A 21,740-nucleotide genomic window follows, 5' to 3' on the forward strand; every position below is an offset into this window, starting at 1 on the left:
TATCTGCCAGTATAAACCAATAAAATACGTCATCAGCCAGAATTACCTAATAAAATACATTATCTGCCAGTATTAACAAATAAAATACGTCATCTGCCAGAATTAACCAGTAGGTAATCAGCCTTTACAAACAAATAAAATACGTCTTCAGCCAGAATAAATCAGAACGTCTTCAGCCAGAATAAATCGACAAGTACCGTACATCATCTGCATGAATAAACCAATTATTACGTCCCCTGCTAGAAGAAACCAATAAAATGTCATCGGCAAGAATCAATCAATATAACAGGTAATCCCATTAAATAAGCCCCAAAAAATACTGCCAGAATAAAGTAGTAAAATACCTCATCTGCAACAATAACCTAATTAAGTATTGCCAGAATAAACCAATAAAATACGTCATCCGCCAAAAGCAATCAATAAAATACGTATCTGATTCAGAGAAGTAAGGGGTGGCCTGGTGTTCCTCTCCCCTCCTTCCCCCCACCCCCACCCTGCACCCCCTGTTAATTTAAAGGGTTAAGGGGTGGCCCAGTGTTCATCTCCCCCTCCACCCCCCCACCCTCCCCCCTGGAACACCGTGGCAGTGGCAGTAGCGGCGACAGGCGTCATATGGGCTGGGCTCCGAGAATACCATAACCCAACACCAACACGCTAAAGTGAACGGCACACAGGCCTCTCTCTCTCTCTCTCTCTCTCTCTCTCTTTAAATCTTCCTTTTAATCTTTTGTATCTAATCCTCTCAGCTACGTCAATCTCCTTCAAGGACATCTACTTACATTGTTTTGTGTGCTGTCTATGGACTATTTTATTCGCCTCAGGACAGACTTTTCTAACTTAAGAGGACTGATATACCCTCAGTTCAACCCTTCACTACCACGGATGAATAAAATCTCTTAATAAAAGGTTGCTTAGATGAAAATGACATACCACTGTGCTGAAGGGGTTAAGAACGAGCCACCTAGAAAGGAAGGCAAGGTTTGCGCTCTCTCTCTCTCTCTCTCTCTCTCCCCCCTGCCGTTGCCTATGAGATTCTGCTTCCCAGTAAAATTAAGCAGGTAAAACAAACAGCTTAATCAATGGGCTCCATTAGTACAATAGGCCAGTCACAAAAAACAAGTAAGACATTTTAGATACGTAAACTTGGAGTCTAAATCAACAAACCCGTCCAGAGGCAGCAAGTATTAAATACACACGGCGTCACAATAGTGACGAGGGTAACTCTAGGGGCCGTGACACTCACCTCTCCCCGCCTCTGAGGACAAATTAAGGCAGGGCACGGTTTTTTATTATTATGTTTGATATTCCGGTCTAGATAGCGAAAGGGGATGAATGTGACTGGAGTAATTACCATGATGTTACAGTGCTTAGTGTGGCTGAAAGATTCTTGCTCATATGCTCTTGTTGGGTATCCGAGGCCATTCGCTACAGTTTCGGAGGCCTGAGCAAATCGGATTCACGCCCAAAAAGTCTACAGCAAGACTGTATGGGCCTTGGTCTACAGTTTACCCGATCCTTACACTTGAATTCTCGTGGAATGACGTACGTGAGTTTCTGTAGGGATTGTTAGTGATTCTGTGGGGTATGTCCCGAAAAGGTTATCCGGCTCACAGCAGTCCTGTATTTCAACACTTACAGTGCTGTGAGGTGAGGAGGGTGAACATCTGATTTCTTTCCAGTAAGTTTTATAGTAAGACAGGGATTCATCTTTGTACCGTTACTTTTCTGCACGTGAATGGATTGGGTACTTGGTCGGGCTGTGAATCTGAGTTCATTGTGGAGTATCATTAGTTAATTTTAAGATAACTGACCCTGACTTTGCTAATGATGCAGTTATCCTAGCGGAGTTGCTGGAGACACTCCTGAGTGCTCTGATGTACTTCACGAGGAAGTGAAGTACTGGTGTTAAAGGTCTCTGGGACCATGACCAAGGTCCAGGTGTTTGGTGGCGTGTAGGATGCAACAGTACAGTCTGTTCAGGTTTGTGGTGAGAACACAGCGGTCTTGAAGAGATTAGCTTATCTTGCGAGTGTGATCCATAACAACAGCAGGTCAGATTATGAGATCTCCCGTTTCGCTGCTCTGGCTTATGGTGTTATGGAATTAACTGGTTCGAATATTTTGCGTTATTGGTAAATGTACAGCAGGACGAAAATTCACACCTTCAAGGTGCTGGTACTCCCTGTCTTACTTTACGGCTGTGAGACATGGGCCTTAAATAGTGCCTTAGAGCAGCGAATTGACTGCTTTGGTACTAAGTGTCTTCACAGGATCATGGAGTATCACTGTTACGTGGGACTTACCGACAGTTTACTCAAAGTGACTGAGCTGAAACCTAATACCTGAAAGCCATCTCCATTTATATAAGCACGTGGCACATTTCCATGAGGTTGATCCTACTCAGTGGATGTTCTCTGCACCTGTTCTGCTGGTCGTAGGCGCCAAGTGAAGTCAAACTAGAGGCCTTTGACTAATAACCAAGGAGACTCCTTCTAATCTTATAACTAAGATCAATCAAATTTCAAGTACCCGTAACTCAGTATTCAAGTTGTGTGAATGGCCCAGTTGCGTCAGATGAAAACAAGCCGCCTACAGGAGGTAACACATGGCCAGAGGCAGACGGAGGATGGCGTGGCCGGGGTGCTGTGGAGGCCGTCTGGGGGGAGGGGGGAATAACTAGTCGGTTTGTTTTCATCTGTAGGAACTGGGCCACTGACGCCTTCAGTACAGTCATGGTTGCGTCAAACTAGACAGGCCTTTGCTATGAGGCAGGAAGGAGTGTTTTTATACAGGAGGGCGTGAGCGAAGACTTGGTTAGGGTAATGATTAATAGGTTTGTTTTCATCTGAAGCAACTGGGTCACTCACACCTTCAGTACAAAGTTATGGTTACATGAATGTAGATAAGCTGAAATGATGTTTTTCCAAGGGGCTTTGAAAACTCTGTAACACCTCTTCCTTACCGATTTGTTCTGCCCCTTTCACCTCAATATCCTTTTGTATGTTACTGATGGAAACTGTCTGGGCGATGACATGAGATAAATAGCATACAAAATAATGGTAAAGATAAAGAAGGTGAAGTAAATCGCTAAGGGATGGGTGTTAAGATACCTCCTATGCCAACCCTGAATAAGACCATAAAACAGAGCCCTTACCAGGTTAATGAATATCTTTCTATCTGTCTGTCTGTCTGTCTATCTATCTATTTGTCTGTGTCTTTGTCTCCATTTGTCTATCTGTCTATCTATCTGTCTTTGCCTCCATCTGTCTATCTATCTATCTATCTATATTTGCGTCTTTGTTAGTTTATGCTTATCAATGTTTGTATTTAGCTGTCTGTCCATCTGTCCATCAGCCTATCAAGCTGTCTATCGCCAGACACCTTGATCCCAGAAGACGTGGCTACAATGCATCGCCTGTCATTTACACCTCTGCTATCAGGCTACCTTCTCTCCAACTAACACCACCCCCATTCACATATCTCTCCACCCAGTCCCTCCATCTCTTCCTCGATCGCCTCTCCACCTCACTCACATCCACTCCTAGTCAGTCTTTCATTCTCTCCACATGGCCAAACCATCTCAGCATACTTCTCATGCTTTCCAGCACATCCGCATCACCATCATAGCTCTCCTTCTCTACCTCATTTGTCTGTCTGTCTGTCCACCTTGTAAATAAATATATATATATTGGTAACCCAGATCAACCTTAGGCATCATCATCATCATCATCATCCAAGCCTCTTTTCCCCCACAAGGATGAGGTAAGTTATGTCAAAAAAGCAAGAAAAATGACAAAAGAGAAACTAACCAAAATTCTTCTTAACTGAATGGGCCACACTCTCATCTACACACACATTCAGGCCCCGGAATCCTTGCTCCGCCTCACAGGCATAAACATTCACACTTAGGCGCTTTGCACCACCTACCAGGGTAAATAATGATATTAATATTTAAAAGTGGCGGAATGATGATGATGAAGGTGATTATTCTATGGTGTTGCTGTTGATGTTATTGCTGTTGTTGTTGTTGTTATTGCTGTTGTTGTTGTTGTTGTTGTTATTGCTGTTGTTGTTGTTGTTATTGCTGTTGTTGTTGTTGTTATTGCTGTTGTTGTTGTTGTTGCTGTTGATGTTGTTGTTGTTGTTGTTGTTGTTGTTGCTGTTGTTGTTGTTATTGCTGTTGTTGTTGTTGTTGCTGTTGTTGTTGTTGTTGTTGATGTTGATGTTATTGCTGTTGTTGATGCTGATGTTGTTGTTGTTGTTGTTATTGCTGTTGTTGTTGTTGTTGTTATTGCTGTTGTTGTTGTTGTTGTTGCTATTGCTGTTGTTGTTATTGCTGCTACTGTTCTTGTTGTTGCTGCTGCTGCTGCTGCTGCTGATGATGATGATGATGATGATGATAATAATGATAGTGATGATGTCGATGTTGTTGATGATTATGATAATGGTGATAATGATGATGGTGATAGTATTGATAAAAGTGATGATAATGATGATTATGATGATAACAATAATGATGATAGCGATAATAATGGCAACGATGATGAAAATGATGATTATGATGATAATGATGATAGCAATGATAAGGACAACAATGATGAATATGTTGTTGATGATGATGATGATGATGAGAATGGTCATCATGGATATGATAGTGATAATGATTTATGATGATGATGATGATGATAATTATGGTAGTGGTGATAAGAGTCATGATAATGATGATGACGATGATGATAATAATGATAATAATAATAATGATGACAATTATAATGTTTATGATAATGATAATGGTTATGATAGTGATGAGAATCATGGTAAGATTCATGACAATGATGATGGTGATGATGAGAATGAGGATAATGCTGATGATGATGCAGATGCTGATGATAATTATCATGGTAATGATAATAATAATAATTTATGAAGATGAAGATGCTGATGGTGACCAAGTTGATTATGACGTTCGTTATGATAGTGTTGGTGCTGATGATGATGATGATGAAGGAGGTGGTGGTGCAGATACAGAATATGTTGATGATTATAATGTTGGTGATAATGCTGCTCCTGCTGCTGCTGTTGCTCCTGATGATGATGATGATGAGAATGATGAGGGTAATTTGTAACCTATATAACCTATATGATAAGCATAATTTACCCACGGTAGAATATACATTTACGAACTGTCAAAACTATTATTGTACTTGAATAAAAACTCTAGCCTTGGTATTTTCAGCTTTATACAGGATGGTCTGTAAATAGCGCTACACTAGACACTCCCTGGTGGTGGCATGTCTTGTGTGGACGGCTCAGTCTGCTGGTGTGGGTGTAGGTGTTGCAGTGGGGATAGGAAATGAGTCAAAGATGTAGGGTAGACATTGGTAACCCTGACACAGCCGTGGCCGCAACACACGAGAAATGGCCAAGTGGAGTGGAAGAGGAGTGTTATGGACCATCGTGTACATGTTAGGGGCAAGAGAGGCATAGACGCCAACTGTATGTCTTGTTAAACACTGGCCACACACTTCTTAACACACCATTAGCTCTCTCTCTCTCTCTCTCTCTCTCTCTCTCTTGTATTCATATTTATTAACAACTGACAACGGTTGGGTATACTTGTAAAAACTCACCGACGGCGGCAGGCAGGGCTGTAAAGGAAGGGTTAAGTCCGCTTTTCCCGCCTATATTTCGCTCGGTTACGACTCTGAGATTTAACCAAGATGATTCCTCGTAGCCAATTATTTGGTATATTAAGAACAGTGGACTTGGTTTAATCAGCTGACCTCCTTGATATCTGCATAAACCTTTTTCGTATTAATATTTTTGTATGTTCTGTATGTGTAGAAGAGGTGTCTAAAGTATTCATTTTTGTGTCTCTTGTTTACATGTTTAATATTTACCCATTTCAGTTACCAGATTATACTCACTGCATTATTGTTGGATTTTAAGCAATGGTAAGTGGAGTTTTCTTAGTGCTGACTATGATAGCCTAGTCACACGAAGTTCCTCTCGGTGAATTATTATTCAAAACGAAGATTTGAATAATTACCATCCCCAAAATTATGACAGTTACAAAACACTACTGCCACTATAATCTCGTGGCTGAAACGACTGGACGTTAGGTTGTTTTCTTTTACTAACGGGACACCAGCAAACATCATGCCTGATAAATGGTGTGGAAACCCAGGCATCTTGGTGGGTATGATGGCGTCATAAACCCGGTAATATGTAATGAGTGGGATCGTCAGTGTTGAATTTACAATTTGCCTGTGTCTCTTTCCAACATGTGTTGTACTACTGTGTTTGACATGCTACTTATTACCTTCATAGATTGGGTCATCATTGGTAATTAATAATCACCTGTTAATTTTAATTACAGCTACAGAGTATAAATATAAAATGGTAACATGACCAGCTGTTTATTACCCGAGTTCTCCTCATAACAACAGCCAATCAGCTGCAGCAATGGAAACTCAGGTAGGCTCCAGTTGCAAGGTTCAGATGAGTTCACTATGGTGTTCATGTTTTTGTTAAGACCCCAGGCTCATCTGCACGTGAACCCAGTGGACTGCAGGCTGAATCCCCCCTTTTCCTGCAATCCGCCATCCTCCTTTTGGAAACAAGGAAGGAATTTTCAAATAACCGGTCAGCGGAGCCGCTCAGTTATGTCAGTACCACCGCGTGAAGGCGATCCTCCAACACCATTAGTTGTTATTGAAATGAACTCTAGAGATTTCGTAACACCTTTTCTGTAGCTATTTATTCTGCACGTCACACCTGGGTCTGCTCTTGTTTGCTGTTGTAGCAGTGTTATGACGATACTAATATGACACGAGTAGGTTCCAACAGAATGTGAAGACGTATTAGTCAAAATAAACCACAAAGAATGAGGCGCTACGAACCCTCTGATGCCTGTTTTGTAACACAGGAGGCTTCGCAACTCCTCTTCCTTACCGATTTACGTGCCTAGTATCCCTAAAAATACTTTCTTACATCGTTTTAATATTGACGTAGCTGCATCAATAACATACTAAAGGATATTGACGTGTAATGTGCAGAAAAGATCGCTGGGTGAAGATGAACTGTGCTGGGATAGTGATGATAGTAATGATGGAGGTGTTAGGAGGCCTTACTAGCACAGGATAGTAATGATAGTGTTAGCATGCATTCTTAACCCAGGATAGTAACGATAGAGGTGTTAGGAAGCCTTCTTAGTCCAGGATTGTATCGATAGAGGTGGTAGGAAGCCTTCTTAGTCCAGGATAGTAACGATAGAGGTGTTAGGAAGCCTTCTTAGTCCAGGATAGTGATGACAGAGGTGTTACGATGCCTTCTTAGTCCAGGATAGTAATGATAGAGGTGTTAGGAAGCCTTCTTAGTCCAGGACAGTGATGATAGAGGTGGTAGGAAGCCTTCTTAGTCCAGGATAGTAATGATAAGAGGTGTTAGGAAGCCTTCTTAGTCCAGGATAGTAATGATAGAGGTGTTAGGAAGCCTTCTTAGTCCAGGATAGTAGCGATAGAGGTGGCAGGAAGCCTTCTTAGTCCAAGATGGTAATGATACAGGTGTTAGGAAGCCTTCTTTAACCCACGGGAATATTTACGTGCCCTTTGTTTCCATTAAGTTGCTTCTGTGTAAAGTAAATTTTTTGTTACAGTAAACTGCTAATGAAAAAATACTGCATTATTGTAAGGCTGGAATAATTGTAGGTATGTTAATAAGCTTAAAGTACATCTGACTAATTACTTTTAAATATACTGTACATACAAAAACTGAAGAACGACCGCATTGCCTTTATTTGGAATGACTTTTTATAGAAGTTGTGGAAGCAATGAAGAAAGTTAAATTGGGGAAAGCCCCAGGAATTGATGGAGTGTGTGGTGAAATGCTGAAGCATGGGGGAGAGATAGTAGTAGAATGGATGTGGAAGATGTGCAGATTGGCCTGGGAGGAAGGTAGAGTCCCGGAGGATTGGAAGTCAGGTATAATTATTCCCTTGTACAAAGGAAAAGGGGAAAAAGAAGTGTGTGGTAATCATAGGGGCATTTGTCTTCTTAGTATAATAGGAAAAGTGTATGGTAGGATACTTATAGACAGAGTTAGAGAAAGAACAGAGAAATTAGTTGGAGAAGAACAGGGAGGCTTTAGGAAGGGATGAGGTTGTGTAGATCAGATATTCATTCTTAGATCTTTAGTGGAAAAGTTTCTAGAGAAGGGAAAGAAGTTGTATGCGGCTTTCATGGATTTGGAGAAAGCATATGACAGGGTGGATAGACTAGGATTGTGGAAAGTGTTAAGAATATATGGAGTAGATGGGAAGTTGTTGAATGCGGTGAAGAGTATGTACGATGGTGCGAAGGCTGCAGTGCGTGTGGATGGTGGACTAAGTGAATTTTTCTCTTTGAAAGTTGGTTTGAAACAGGGATGTGTCATGTCTCCATGGTTGTTCAATCTGTACATGGATGGGGTAATAAAAGAGGTACAAGGTAGGGTATTGGATGTTGGAGTGGCCCTGGTGAGAGAGGATAGTGTTTGGAAACTCCCGGTACTGTTGTTTGCAGATGATACTGTGTTGTTGAGTGAAGACGAAGGGGAGCTGCAAGGCTTTGTGGATGAGTTTGAGAGAGTGTGTAAGAAACGGAACCTAAAGGTGAATGTAGGGAAGAGTAAAGTGATGGTCTTTGAGAGAGGTGAAGTTAGTGAATGTACAGCGAGGTTGGATGGTGAGGAATTGGAAAATGTGAGTACGTTTAAGTATTTGGGTAGTGTGATGAGTAAGGATGGAGGTTTAGAGGGTGAAGTGCTTGAAAGGGTACAGCAGGGAAGAAAGGTTGCTGGTTCCTTGAAAGCAGTGATAAGAAACAGGGAAGTGAACATGGAAGTGAAAAAGTTACTACATGACAGTATTGTGATACCAACTCTAACGTACGGAAGTGAAGCTTGGACATTGTTGGAAGGACACAAGTCAAGAGTGAGAGCAGTGTAAATGAGTTATTTAAGAGGAGCCTGTGGAGTCACGTGGAGAGACAGGCTGACGAATGAGGATATAAAGGAGCGTTGTGGTGTGGATGTGGATGTGATAGGAAGCGTTATGAGGAACACACTGAGGTGGTTTGGCCATGTGGAGAGGATGGAGGGTGAAAGACTGACGAAGAGAGTGTATGTGAGTGAGGTGGAGGGGGAAGAGGGAGGGGGAGGCCGAGGATGAGATGGAGGGATGGGGTGGAGAGGTATATGAGAGAGAGGGGGGTGTGAGTTGGGAGCAGGGCAGTGAAATGGCGGGGGACAGGGCGACTTGGAGGCGATTTGTTTGTGGCCACCCCAAACGGGATTGAGGCGTCTGGCAATAGATAGATAGATAGACTTTATATATATATAACTAAAACGCTCCCCGATCCCTTTATTTTTTTATAAAATAAATTATTATATATAAAGTATATTTGTATATATAAAATTTTTATATACCGTATACTAAAATATGCCCGGATCACTGTCTTTTTATGTTAATCCGCGGCGTCCCATCGACGTTCTTTAACGTCCACGCATTTTGTCACTGCCAATCCCGTCGACGTACATAAACACGAATTAAATGCAAGGCCCCTAATTTGCACAATTTTCAATTTTCCCAATTGAGTTTTGGTACGTATACACGTGACACCTTCCTCTACAAGATGCCAGGCAGGGACAATGCCTTACCCAGCATGACCTCCTCCCCTCCCCTGCACACCACTGTCTCAGCAATTCACCTGTTATCAGTGACCTGGCCAGTAAAGCCATATTATGCCACGGTACGAAATTCAGGGCCAAAGTGATTCCCCAATCAATGACATTGTTGAGGACAAACTTTATATAGCATTAGAGGAAGAAACAGTCAGAAATGATGATTAGGTAATGTGGCAAAAAAAAGGTCAGGTATGGTGATGAGTTAGTGAGTGAAACAATGATTGTAATGCCTATATTACTGCTTGAAAACCAGTATACTCTCATACTACATATAAATTCGTACCAAGTAAATAAATAAATACCGTTTATGAGTGGTGTGGAATAGTTATCCTCCCACAGAACTCGTTTTCTTTGCAGCCAGCCTGTTAGAAAACCCAGTAAGGTAAGGAGGTACTCCTACCTGTATCAAGTATTTTAAACCTCAGGTGAGCGATTTCTCTATGAATTTTCAATGTTTCTCACCAAAAGCGGAGGTTTGAGCCAAAAAAATTTTTTTCCAAAAATGTTCGGGATTGGGGGGAGTCAGTGGTGGAAAAGTGGTCGGCATGGGGCAGGTTAACTAAAACACGCCCGGATCCCCGTCATTCAGGGATATAAAGGGCAGCCAAACTCGTTCAGTTTAGAGACAGCAGTCGTCGGAGGAGGTGTGCTGCTTTATACTGGCACATTATCCTCTAATTTGTTGCTTGTTTTTGTAATATTCATAATGTAATAAATCTCGTGGCTCTTGTTCGTCTTAGTAACATACAGTATATAGAGATACTGGTTAGTAATTTAACTTTCAAATGAGTCAGATTGAGAAAATATCTCATGGAGGTTCGGTGAAGAAATCAAAAGGTACTGTAAAGTCTCGCCCTGCAAAATTATTGATAATTAAACCATTTAATTATACACTCACTCAAAATACGGCTGCTCATCAGCCGCAGCGGGCACCTGCCCCCCCACAGCCGTAGCGTGCACCCACCCACCCTCAGCTGCAACCGCGGCGGGCTCCTGACCCCTCACAGCCGCAGCCAGCACTCGGTCCCAAAAGGCCACAGTCGCAGCTGGCTGCTCCCCATCCACAGCCACAGCCACAGCTTCAGCCTGGTCCTGCCCCCCAATGGCCGCAGCTGGTGATGGCAGAGACCAAACGGTCACATAATGAGGCCATGCTGGCCCCTCATAAGTCAGCTGCCGCCCCCACACCACCAAAAAAGGTTAAATTGTCCTTTGACGAAGCCCTACTGGGCCTGGATAAGCCGGGCCTGCAGGGCACAGGTGGGGATTCCTCCATAATTACACCGATAATCCCGCGTATTAAATGTAGCCAACCTGCCCGGCCGTCACAACCGCGACTGACAAAACTGTTGGCTCACATCCCGCACCAAAAGAAGGAGACTAATGTTGATAGGCTAAGCAGAATAATTGGCCATAAATCTTCCAATGTTAAAATGGCACCCAAGAATCGGCCGTCAGTTCCCAAAAATGCGGTGCATCATGCCGTGTCAAACTGGGGTAAGAAGTCCCCATTGGCCACACTGGCGGCAGCCAGATCCCTCTCGGCTGCCCCTCTGGCCAGCCACAAGGCGGCCAGTGCCAGGGGTTAGGCCACAGCTACACACGTGCCCAGTGACCGGCACTGAGTGTGAGCCCAGGCCAGGGAACTTGGCTAGAAGTATATATGGAGACTAGGGAAGTGGTCCATCGCTGGTAAAAATAAAACCCTAGTCTATGAAGGAATGCTTCAGTAATGCCCCAGTGGTGAGGTTTTATAACCGACAAAGACCTCTCACCCAGCACTATTTCTAACTCATTGGTGTATATCATTTGTATCAGAGTAAGTGCAGGTACAGGGAAGTACACTTATGCATGAGAAAACACACTTGTTTTCTTGAAACTAAGGTTATCATATATTATATACATTCTAATTCTCTCATTATTTGTGGATCATTTTGAATTCTTTTGGTGTCATTTACATGCTCTTAAAAAATGGACACATACAGTGGACAAGATATTAACAAACAAATCAATCATACGAGACCCTTTGCCCGTCAGACAGGTGACTGGGTGTGTGACAGTGAGGGGGAGGTGCGTCGGGCGGCAGCAGCGTACCACAAAGAGTGCACGGCTGACAACCCCCACGCTTATATCACTGCTGCCAGGTCCTCCTGTGACCTCAAACACAGTGTTAGATAATACTATTGGCATCACTTTCCCTAGCATATTAACATTCACACTCCTCGATCTAGAGGTTGGCGGCTTGCTAACAGAGTTGTTCATCTCCTTTCACCTTCTTCACCACAATCCTGTGGAATATGTCATATATCTTGCTCACAAATGGTCGCCACAGTTCCATTTAACATTCCCTCCTCCTTCCACCAGGATTCGCTTTTGGCTGCTGGCAAAAACAGTATAGCACTCATTGTACAGGCCCATTTCACGCCCTCCCACCTCCTTGATCACCCCATCAGCAGTGATGAATTTTGAATTATGTCTTGCACTAGCTATCGCAAGTTACGGCAAGTGTCCCGGGTAATGACGGGATCACCTATGCCACAGTATGACTTACTGTTCAAGTTCCTGGAGGGCATTTTCCCAGAGAAGTGGACCAACAGCAAAATCGTCCCAATCCCCAAGCCTAATTCCCCTGACTTCTGTCCTATTTCACTCACTTCCTGTTCTGCAAAGTCCTCGAGAGAATTCTTTTTAGCTTCGTTCCGTGATCTTGTCCAGGATCGACTCTTTCCTCATCTCTCTGGTTTCCTCCCAGTTCGCAGCACGCAACGTTGCATTGCAGAAGTACTCTTTCACTTCCCATCACCCTCTTGCACTGCCTTTATTAACCACACGGCAGCCTCTGATGTCGCAAACCTGGACGTCATCCTTAATGAACTTGACTACCTGGGTGTCTCTGGCCACCTGTTCTGCTGTCTTGAAAGCTACCTGTCACTTCACCACTCTCGGGTTTTGTTCTTTGGGCCCGTCGGTGACAACCAATTCTTCAGTCTAGGTACTCTCCAGGGTGGGGTTGTCAGCCCCTTCCTCTTTAACCTTCTCATGAACAGATTTCTCCTTCACAGTCCTTGTCGGAGAGTCCAATGAGATGGAGCCAGGGATGACCTAGGCTTGCTCATTGGTGCTTAACGACCCACCAGCGTCACCATCCAGCATTATGACAAATACCGTGGGGTGAAACACACCTACAGCAAGCACCCCACCCTCACCCACCGCTGTGATGTGGCTGTCGCCTCGGGTATCAGTCCCTGAGAGAAGTCACTCAACGACCGGCCACCGACATGCCCGGCAAAGTCTGTAACGCTCCATTGGCTGACTCATTATCCCATCACATCGTTAACTGCCCCATTATTGGCCCCTTTACACACCCTGGCTTAATGTTTTCTGCTTTGTGTACCGATTACGTCTTGATGTACAGGGAGACATGCTCACTCTCTATCCTTACTTCCATTTTGTATAGTGTCCTGACGCTTGCATCATCATCATCATCATCATCATCATTGATGATGATGATGATGATGATGATGATGATTGATGATGATGATGATGATGATTGATGATGATGATTGATGATGATGATTGATGATGATGATATGATGATGATGATGATGATATGATGATGATGATTGATGATGATGATGATGATGATGATGATGATGACTGATGATGATTGATGATGATGATGATGAAGATGATGATGAGTGATGATGATGAGTGATGATGATGATGATGATGAGTGATGAGGATGATGAGATGATGATGATGATTGATGATGATGATGATGATGATGATATGATGATGATATGATGATGATGATGATGATTGATGATGATGATTGATGATGATGATATGATAATGATGACTGATGATGATCGATGATGATGATGATGATGATTGATGATGATGATGATATGATGATGATGATGATGATGATATGATGATGATGATTGATGATGATGATTGATGATGATGATATGATGATGACTGATGATGATTGATGATGATGATGATGATGATATGATGATGATGATGATGATGATGATGATGATGATGATTGATGATGATGATGATTGATGATGATGATGATGATGATGATGATGATGATGATTGATGATGATGATGATGATTGATGATGATGATATGATGATGATGATGATGATGATGATGATTGATGATGATTGATGATGATGATGATGATGATGATATGATGATGATGATGATTGATGATGATGATGATGATGATGATGATGATTTGATGATGATGATATGATGATGATATGATGATGATGATGATATGATGATGATTGATGATGATGATGATGATTTGATGATGATGATGATGATGATGATGATGATGATGATTGATGATGATGATGATAATGATTGATGATGATGATGATAATGACTGATGATGATATGATGATGATGATGAGAATGATGACGATGACTGATAATGATGATGATGATGATGATGATGATGACGATGATGATGACGACGACGACGATGTGTGTGTGGGGGGGGGGGCGGGGCGAAACTCTTACTGCTTGTCATGGTGCTTGAAGCTCTCTCACATGACTTCAAAAACGGACTCTCATGGGAAATGTTGTATGCTGATAGCTTGATGCTGACTGCAGGGAGTGAAAGGAAGGCGGAGGAAAGATTTGGGAAGTGGAGAGACGGTATAGGGCACAAGGGTTTAAGAGTGAATGCGGATTTAATAAAAGTGATGATATCTAGGACTGGTGGCGGTGCTGTCAAAGCAGAGGGAAAGTGCCCATGTGCGGTTTGCCACAATGGTATGGAATGTAACTACATCTTGTGCAGTAGTTGTGAAAAGTGGGTGTATAGGAGATGTAGTGGTATTAGAGGTAAGCTGCAAGATAATGCTGATTTCACGTGTCCGAAGTGTCGGGGAGAACATGTAAATTTTCATGCACGAAATGATTGATTTTGCTTTGAGTCTCTTGAGTGTGTGTACGAGTTTTGTTATTTGCGGAACATGTTATGTGTTGGAGGCACGGCTGGAGCTATCTCTGTGGCTAGTGTATGGAGTAGTTGAAGGAAGGAAGATCAGGGAGCTGTTGCTTCTTTTTACATTGAGAGGGCTCTCCCTCCTTTTGAAAGGGTCCTTTGTATGCAGCATGTGTTAGGAATATATTGCGGTATGGTACAGTGGTAGCGCGCTGGACTTGTGATCGGGGGAATGCAAGTTCGAGCCTCGCCCGGGCTGCCGTGCCGGGAGGGGTAGCTCCCTCCCGTAACCCTAGCGGGGCTACATAGTCCAATACAGGGCTTGGCTCGGGGGAACTCCATTTCTCCCATTTTTGCGGTATGGTAGTGAGACCTGGGCAGTAAAGGAAGAGGATATTCGAAGACTCAAACGTACAGAAATGACAATGATTATAATATGTACGCGTAGTGCGTCCTTGAATGCGAGGCCAGGACGCTGTTACACGGGATTCACTGGTTATAGTAACTATGCTGCAACGGACGCAGTTACAAGGGATTGGTTATAGTAACTATGCTGCAACGGACGCAGTTACAAGGGATTGGTTATAGTAACTATGCTGCAACGGACGCAGTTACAAGGGATTGGTTATAGTAACTATGCTGCAACGGACGCAGTTGCAAGGAAAACACTGGTTATAGTATCTACGCTACAACGGACGCAGTTTCAACCAAGCATTCTACAAACTGCTCCCTCTTATGTGTCGCCAATGACCCGTATTCTAGGTGGCATAGGTTTCGTGACACCTCCGCCCGAGCGATTTGATCTGCATAATAAATTTTAAAATGGGTCTGTACGCTACTTATATAGTTTTAATATCGATGTAATTTACACTAAAAACGTGAAGGAGCATACCATGGAGCAATATATAAAATCACACGCTTAGGAAGATAAGTTACGAAAGCTGAGAACAAGAACCACTGCAACTGACACACACACACACACACACACACACACACACATACCAGTCACGGTTTCACGGTCCGCATCACTGCTCTAGATGATAAATTGAATGGCTGCCAGGCTACAGAGCGAAATTATAACACGTTTTACTGCATTATATTATACAGTAACTTAATTTTTTTGATAAAGAATGTAGATAAATTGTAAATGTAGAGCACGTCTTTGCTTCACAATTTAAACTGAGAATGACCCGCTGAGACTATTTGTGTATATTCTGTATAGAGAAAGAAAATTTAAGATATAATACATACAATTCACTTCAGTGTTGCATGTTTACCTCTCTCTCTCTCGCCGGTCTGGCTAGTCAGGAGGTGAGTACTGTGATGACGCTGAAGGGTGTGAGGTAAAGGGGGAGGGAGGAAAGGGGCGGGGGGTGAAAGGGGAGCGACGAATGTGGGTAGGGAAAGAGGGAACGGAGGGGGTGGGTTCTGGAGTGGGAAGGGGACTGGAGGTGGTAGGGGATAGTGTGTGGGAGTGAAGGTGGAAAAGGATGTCGAGGAGGAAAGGTAGAAGTGGAGATGGAGAAGCAGAGGGAGAGGGGAGTGGAGATATATACGAAATGCAGGAGATAAGAGGAGGAGTGAAAGAAACGGGAAGAGGAGGAAGTAAAAGAGGAGTATAAAACAGAATAAGCTGAGAACAGAGAGGAGAAAACGTGAAATGGAGAAGGCGCAAATAAAATAAAGAAAGGTAAAGCAAGAACTGAACTAAAACAGAAAAGAAAAGGGCAGACAGGAGAAAAGACAAAAGAAGGAAAAAGGGGGACTATGCAGGCGAAATAACAGGATAAGGACAAAATAAAGAGCTGAGTATGATGAAGATGGTGCGAATATAAGGAAGAATACAAAAAATCAGGAACTGAGTGGAAAGAGCAGACAACGGAGCAGGAGAGACGAAAAGCAAAGAAAAGAGGAGGGGGGAGGAAAGGAGAGATGCGAAGAGGAGAGAGAAAAGAGAAGAAAAAGAAGAAAAGGGAGAAGAACAGAGAAAATGACAGGAGGGTATAGGTGATTTGTGGCGTAAAAGTTGGAGGGGATGCAGGTGGAAGGAAAGATAGAGGGAGTGGAAGTTGTAGGTGGGAGGGTGGACTGGGGGTAAGGGGGGGTCATTTCGTCCCCTCCTCACCTTCACCTCACGCGGTATTCCTTATCGATTACGAATAACAAAGAAACCTGCAAGTGAGGGCAGGGGAAAGGGGAAGAGGAGAAAGTATGAAACGGATGAGGAAGTGAAACGCGAGTGGGCAGTATGAGAGACGGAATACGGGAATAAAAGAGAGAGCAAGTAAGAGGAGAAGGATAAACGGAAGGAAAAAGTAAAAAGGATGAAAGAAGAGGAAATGAGCGGAATGATGTGAGAAGTACGGAGTTGGGGAATTAAGAGACGGCGAAGGTGGGGCGAACGGAAAAGGTGAGTAAGAAGAGAAGAAGTAACGAGAAAAAAATACGATATGAAGTGGGAGAAGGATTAAGAGAGAGAATGTGAGGAAATAGAAGAGAAGAGGATGAGGAAATAAGAAACTAAAAGAGGAAGTAGGAAGAGAGGAAGTAACAGAGGAAGAGAGTAAGGAAATGAGAAGTAAGAGAGATATGAAGTAAGGATACAAGAATTGAGGAAGAAGATGGAATTACAGAGGAAAGGAATAAGGAATTATGAAGAGAGAGAGAGAGAGAGAGAGAGAGAGAGAGAGAGAGAGAACACATAAGTAAATGAACGTTAAGAACAAAGTTTCACAAGGAATGAAGGCCATGGAGGAAAAACGTAAACCGTAAAGAAAAAGAGACCAAGAACAATAAAATAATGAAGAAAGGATGGAAGAAGATATATAATGAAAGAAATATGGCGGGGTAAACTGAGGACAAAACAAAAAAAACAAAAAACAAAAAAAAACTATAAATGCAGAGCGTGAAAAAATAAACGATAATAATAATGGCGATTACAAAATTGAGGGAAAAAATAAACCTTAAAAAGATGTGAAAAGGGTAAATAGACTGGAAATGAAGACAACGAGAACTAGAAAAAGAAAAAAAATATAAGAGAATAAAATTCAGTATAACGAGGGAGAAGCAAGAGAAGAAATGAGAAGAAAAAGGAAATTTTTGAACTATGTAAGAAAAAATTTATGGTCTGGAAAAAGAGAAAACAAGAATCTATAATACATATACCCACTTCTATAACCCTTAGCTTGTGTTTGTCTGTGTAACTTGCAATACTTTGGTGATAGAAACTCCGTGTACAAACAGCTAGATAAGGAGTTTATTACGAGCTCACAGTAAAATAGTCTGCCCGTCTTGGCTGCCTGCTATGAACTGATGCAATAACGCCTTCGCCCAGGCGTGGGGCCCTGGGAAAGCGTGCTAGGTCAGCAAGTTTAGTGGGGGCATGTATGCATTGGGGGGGGGACATATATAAATAGGGGGTTAGACATATTGTGGAGGGGGTACATCTGTCTCTCTCAGTCTGTTGTGTAACTCTGAGCGGAGCGTCATACAAAAACGTTAAGAGTTTTTACGAAATCCGAAAAGTACTAATTTTTATAGAGCCTTTTTGTAGTGTGCTTTAAGTCAATATAAGAAAGCCAGAAACCACCCCAATTCAACTTCTATCTATCTATCGATTACCAGACGCCTTAATCCCGTAAGGGGTGGCCACAAACAAATTGCCTCCATGTCGCCCTGTCCCCCGCCATTTCATTGCCCTGCTCCCAGCTCACACACCCCTCTCTCATATACCTCTCCACTCCATCCCTCCATCTCATCCTTGACCTCCCCCTCCACCTCACTCACATACACTCTCCTCGTCAGTCTCTCGCTCTCCATCCTCTCCACATGTCCAAACCATCTCAGTGTGTTCCTCCTAACGATTCCTATCACATCCACATCCACACCACAACCATCCAACACATGTTCCCTATGTGACAACAAGTGGGTTTGCGGAAGGTTAGTGTCCCTCCCCGGAAAACAACTAACTAAAAATACGAACAAGAATTCCACTTCTACATTAAAAAAAAATAATAATAATAATAAAAAAATAAAAAATAATTCTTTTCAGCTGACGGATGATAAAGGTTCAACGCTCCTGATACTCGTGATATTTGGACCCACAGTAAATTAGGGCAAAAGTATTCAGAACGGATCTTTTTCGGATATTTAGACCAGTTAGGGATTTCTTAAAGCCAAAGAGGAACCAAAGACATTGTGTGTGTGTGTGTGTGTGTGTGTGTGTGTGTGTGTGTATGTGTGTGTGTAGATCGATACACAGATACACATTTACACAGACAGATACAGACATACAGAATATATAAACTTCATATAGAAAGACAGACATTACAAGATGAGAAAAATATGAAAGACAAGAAAAAGAGGAAGCAAAGCGGTAAACACTGATAATCACTACAGAGAAAGAAAGAAGGGGTGGAGAGGCACACACTTCAGGAAAGAAATACACAATACGAGAGAGAGAGAGAGAGAGAGAGAGAGAGAGAGAGAGAGAGAGAGAGAGAGAGAGAGAGGACAATGTAAATGATTAACAAAACAAGAAGCGAAAAAAGTGAGGAAAGTTAAGTAAGGCGGAAAAGACAAGATCAAAATGAAGAGTATCTAATTAATGGTGAATTAATATGGAAAAAGTTATATCTATCTCTCTATCTATCTATAGCCCGACGCCCTAATCCAGCAAAGGGTGGCCGCAGACAAAACGCCTCCAAGTCGTTCTGTCACCCACCATTTGACTACCTTCCCCCCAACTCACCCCCCCCCTCCCTCATATACCTCTCAACTCCATCCCTCCACTTCATCCTCGGTCTACCCCTCCTCTCCCTCCCTCCACCTCAGCTACGTACACCCTCTTAGTCATTCTTCCATTCTCCATTCCCTCCATATGTTCAAACCACCTCAGTGTATTTCTCCTAATCTTGTCAATCACATCCACATCCACCCCACAGCGTTCCTTCACTTCTTCATTCGTCAACCTGTCCCTCCACGTCACTCCACATGCTCCTCTCAAGTAACTCATTTCCACTGCTCTCACTCTTGATTTGTTCCCCTCGTGCAAGGTCCACGTCTCGCTTCCATACGTCAGGGTAGGGATCACAATACTATCATGCAGTGACTTCTTAACTTATATATGACATCGAGGTGACATGAGGAAGTAAAAAGGAGGTGAGAACAAAATACAAGGCAGAAAAAAAAAGGCAAAGAACGGGAAGAAAACCTAATGGAGAGTTATCCCTCTCAGACTTCCATGATTTCCTCTCCACTGAATAAAATCTGTCGCCGGCTGGAACAGAATATCAGAGTTGTTCTCACCATGATCTACTGATATTAGTATTAGTGAACAGGAAAGAACAGACTGGGAATCTATGAGAGAAAGATCAGCAGGAATAACACAGAAAAATATACTGATGGGATAAGAGGAAACAAGAATAATCTATCTATCTACCTATCTATTCCCAGACCTCATAATCCCGAAAGGTTATTGGAAATAAATTGCCTTCACATGGTCTTGACAACTTATTCTGTTCCAGCTGACAATAGTCAATTTTATTCCTCTGATTACACTCGTACCTTTAACCTTCTCATGATCAGGGCAACTCTAGTTACTAAGATAACGCTAGAGAAATACATATTGCTTACAGTGATTCATGGAAACATGAGAAAGTTAACAAAATTACCGAAGGCAAATTAAACCTGAAGAGAAGTAATGCAAGTCACGGAGAAAAAGAAGTAAAAGCATAATAAGAATATACTAGAGACTGACAGGAAAAGAAATGTATGTAGAAACAGGAGGAAAGGAAGAAATAATGTAGGCTCTTTATGTGGCAAAAAAAAAAAAAAAAATCTTGAATTAAATGTAAAGTGAAGAAAAAACAGAATAAGGATTAACGGATATTAAATAAAGGAAAAAACACCCAGCATTGTAGATAAACGAAATGTACAAGAAAAATGTTCGGCGGGTAAAACAAAGAGAAAACGGATGAAACGAAGAGGATACTCCAGACAGCCGGAAAAAAGAGAGACGAATGGGAGGAGACCGTGATGGAAAAAACGCGAGTATCGGGGAGCCAGCTGGGGTGGGGAAGTAAGGAATATTTTCGTGAACCATCTCTCTCTCTTACCTATTTATTTTGTATGTTGCACCTCAGTATTCATATTTATATGCCGTATTTATGCCAGATATTTTACGGGAACAATTTATCTTTGTGGACAAGACGGTAGCTCCAGGTTTAGTTCAATAATTAATTATGAAACTTCTGCACAATTATCTACAATATTTGTGGAGCCCTGTATATCACGTTTCTGGATTTTGAAAGTCATTGCTCGGTGTTCCTTCAATTACCGTAATGATGTTTATTGATAATTATGTCAGCAACTGTATAAGCTATTATTAACTACTCTATGGTGAGACCAACTCCAATATTCTACTTCAGCTAACGCCAGGTTTATTAGCTGAGAGTGAGGCATACAAGCCCGAGGAGTAATAACCGTATCCTGAACCCTCTCAAGGTCGGAAAAACTCGATTGTTCTAAGCCAACAAACCCCAAGTAGTTAATTCAGCTGACAGTAAAAACAGCATACATGAAGCGATCACAAACTAGAAATTATGTTTGATTTTTTATTTTTCTGTTTTCTTACGTACATATTTTTTTTAAAATAGAAACACTGGCTTCTCGGTGTCAATGGGCTGATGATGACCTCCTTCAGCCTCGTGAATCTGGAGGCGTATTTCATTATTGCATTGTTCTTACTGTGTCCAGCATATTTTGCTAAGCTTATGGGAGATTTGAAACTGTAGGAGCTGGAGTTAGACTTCATTAACCACTTCAGTGCTTGATGATTGCTTCTAATGCTGAAAAAAGTGCTAGAAGTGTGACTGAAATTAAAATACAAGGCATGGGATTCAAGGGGTTAACTTCATTCACTGTTTAAAGCCGCCCTAAAGCTGAAAGAAAACGCGTCAGGTGACTCTCTCTCTCTCTCTCTCTCTCTCTCTCTCTCTGTATGTATGTATGTATTTATCACCTTACTGTAGTTTGTGTCAAATCAGAA

The 21,740-nt window shown here is 42.3% G+C and overlaps 1 protein-coding gene across 1 annotated transcript; it reads left to right on the plus strand.

The window, feature by feature from the left end:
* The first annotated feature begins 12,195 nt into the window (after nucleotides 1-12,195).
* LOC145406344 (uncharacterized) lies at nucleotides 12,196-12,807 on the plus strand. The gene has a single exon (XM_080277505.1). It carries the CDS (start codon nucleotides 12,196-12,198, stop codon nucleotides 12,805-12,807), a length of 612 nt encoding a protein of 203 aa, XP_080133631.1.
* Nucleotides 12,808-21,740: the final 8,933 nt, after the last annotated feature.

Source organism: Coenobita brevimanus, chromosome 70 (genome assembly GCF_032717465.1).
Source record: "Coenobita brevimanus isolate Jiangsu-jjx chromosome 70, ASM3271746v2, whole genome shotgun sequence".
Classification (NCBI taxonomy): Eukaryota; Metazoa; Arthropoda; class Malacostraca; order Decapoda; family Coenobitidae; genus Coenobita; species Coenobita brevimanus.

Excerpts from the sequence above, each read along its gene's own strand:
- LOC145406344 (XM_080277505.1), top strand. The coding sequence starts at position 12,196 with ATGTCTTGCACTAGCTATCGCAAGTTACGGCAAGTGTCCCGGGTAATG.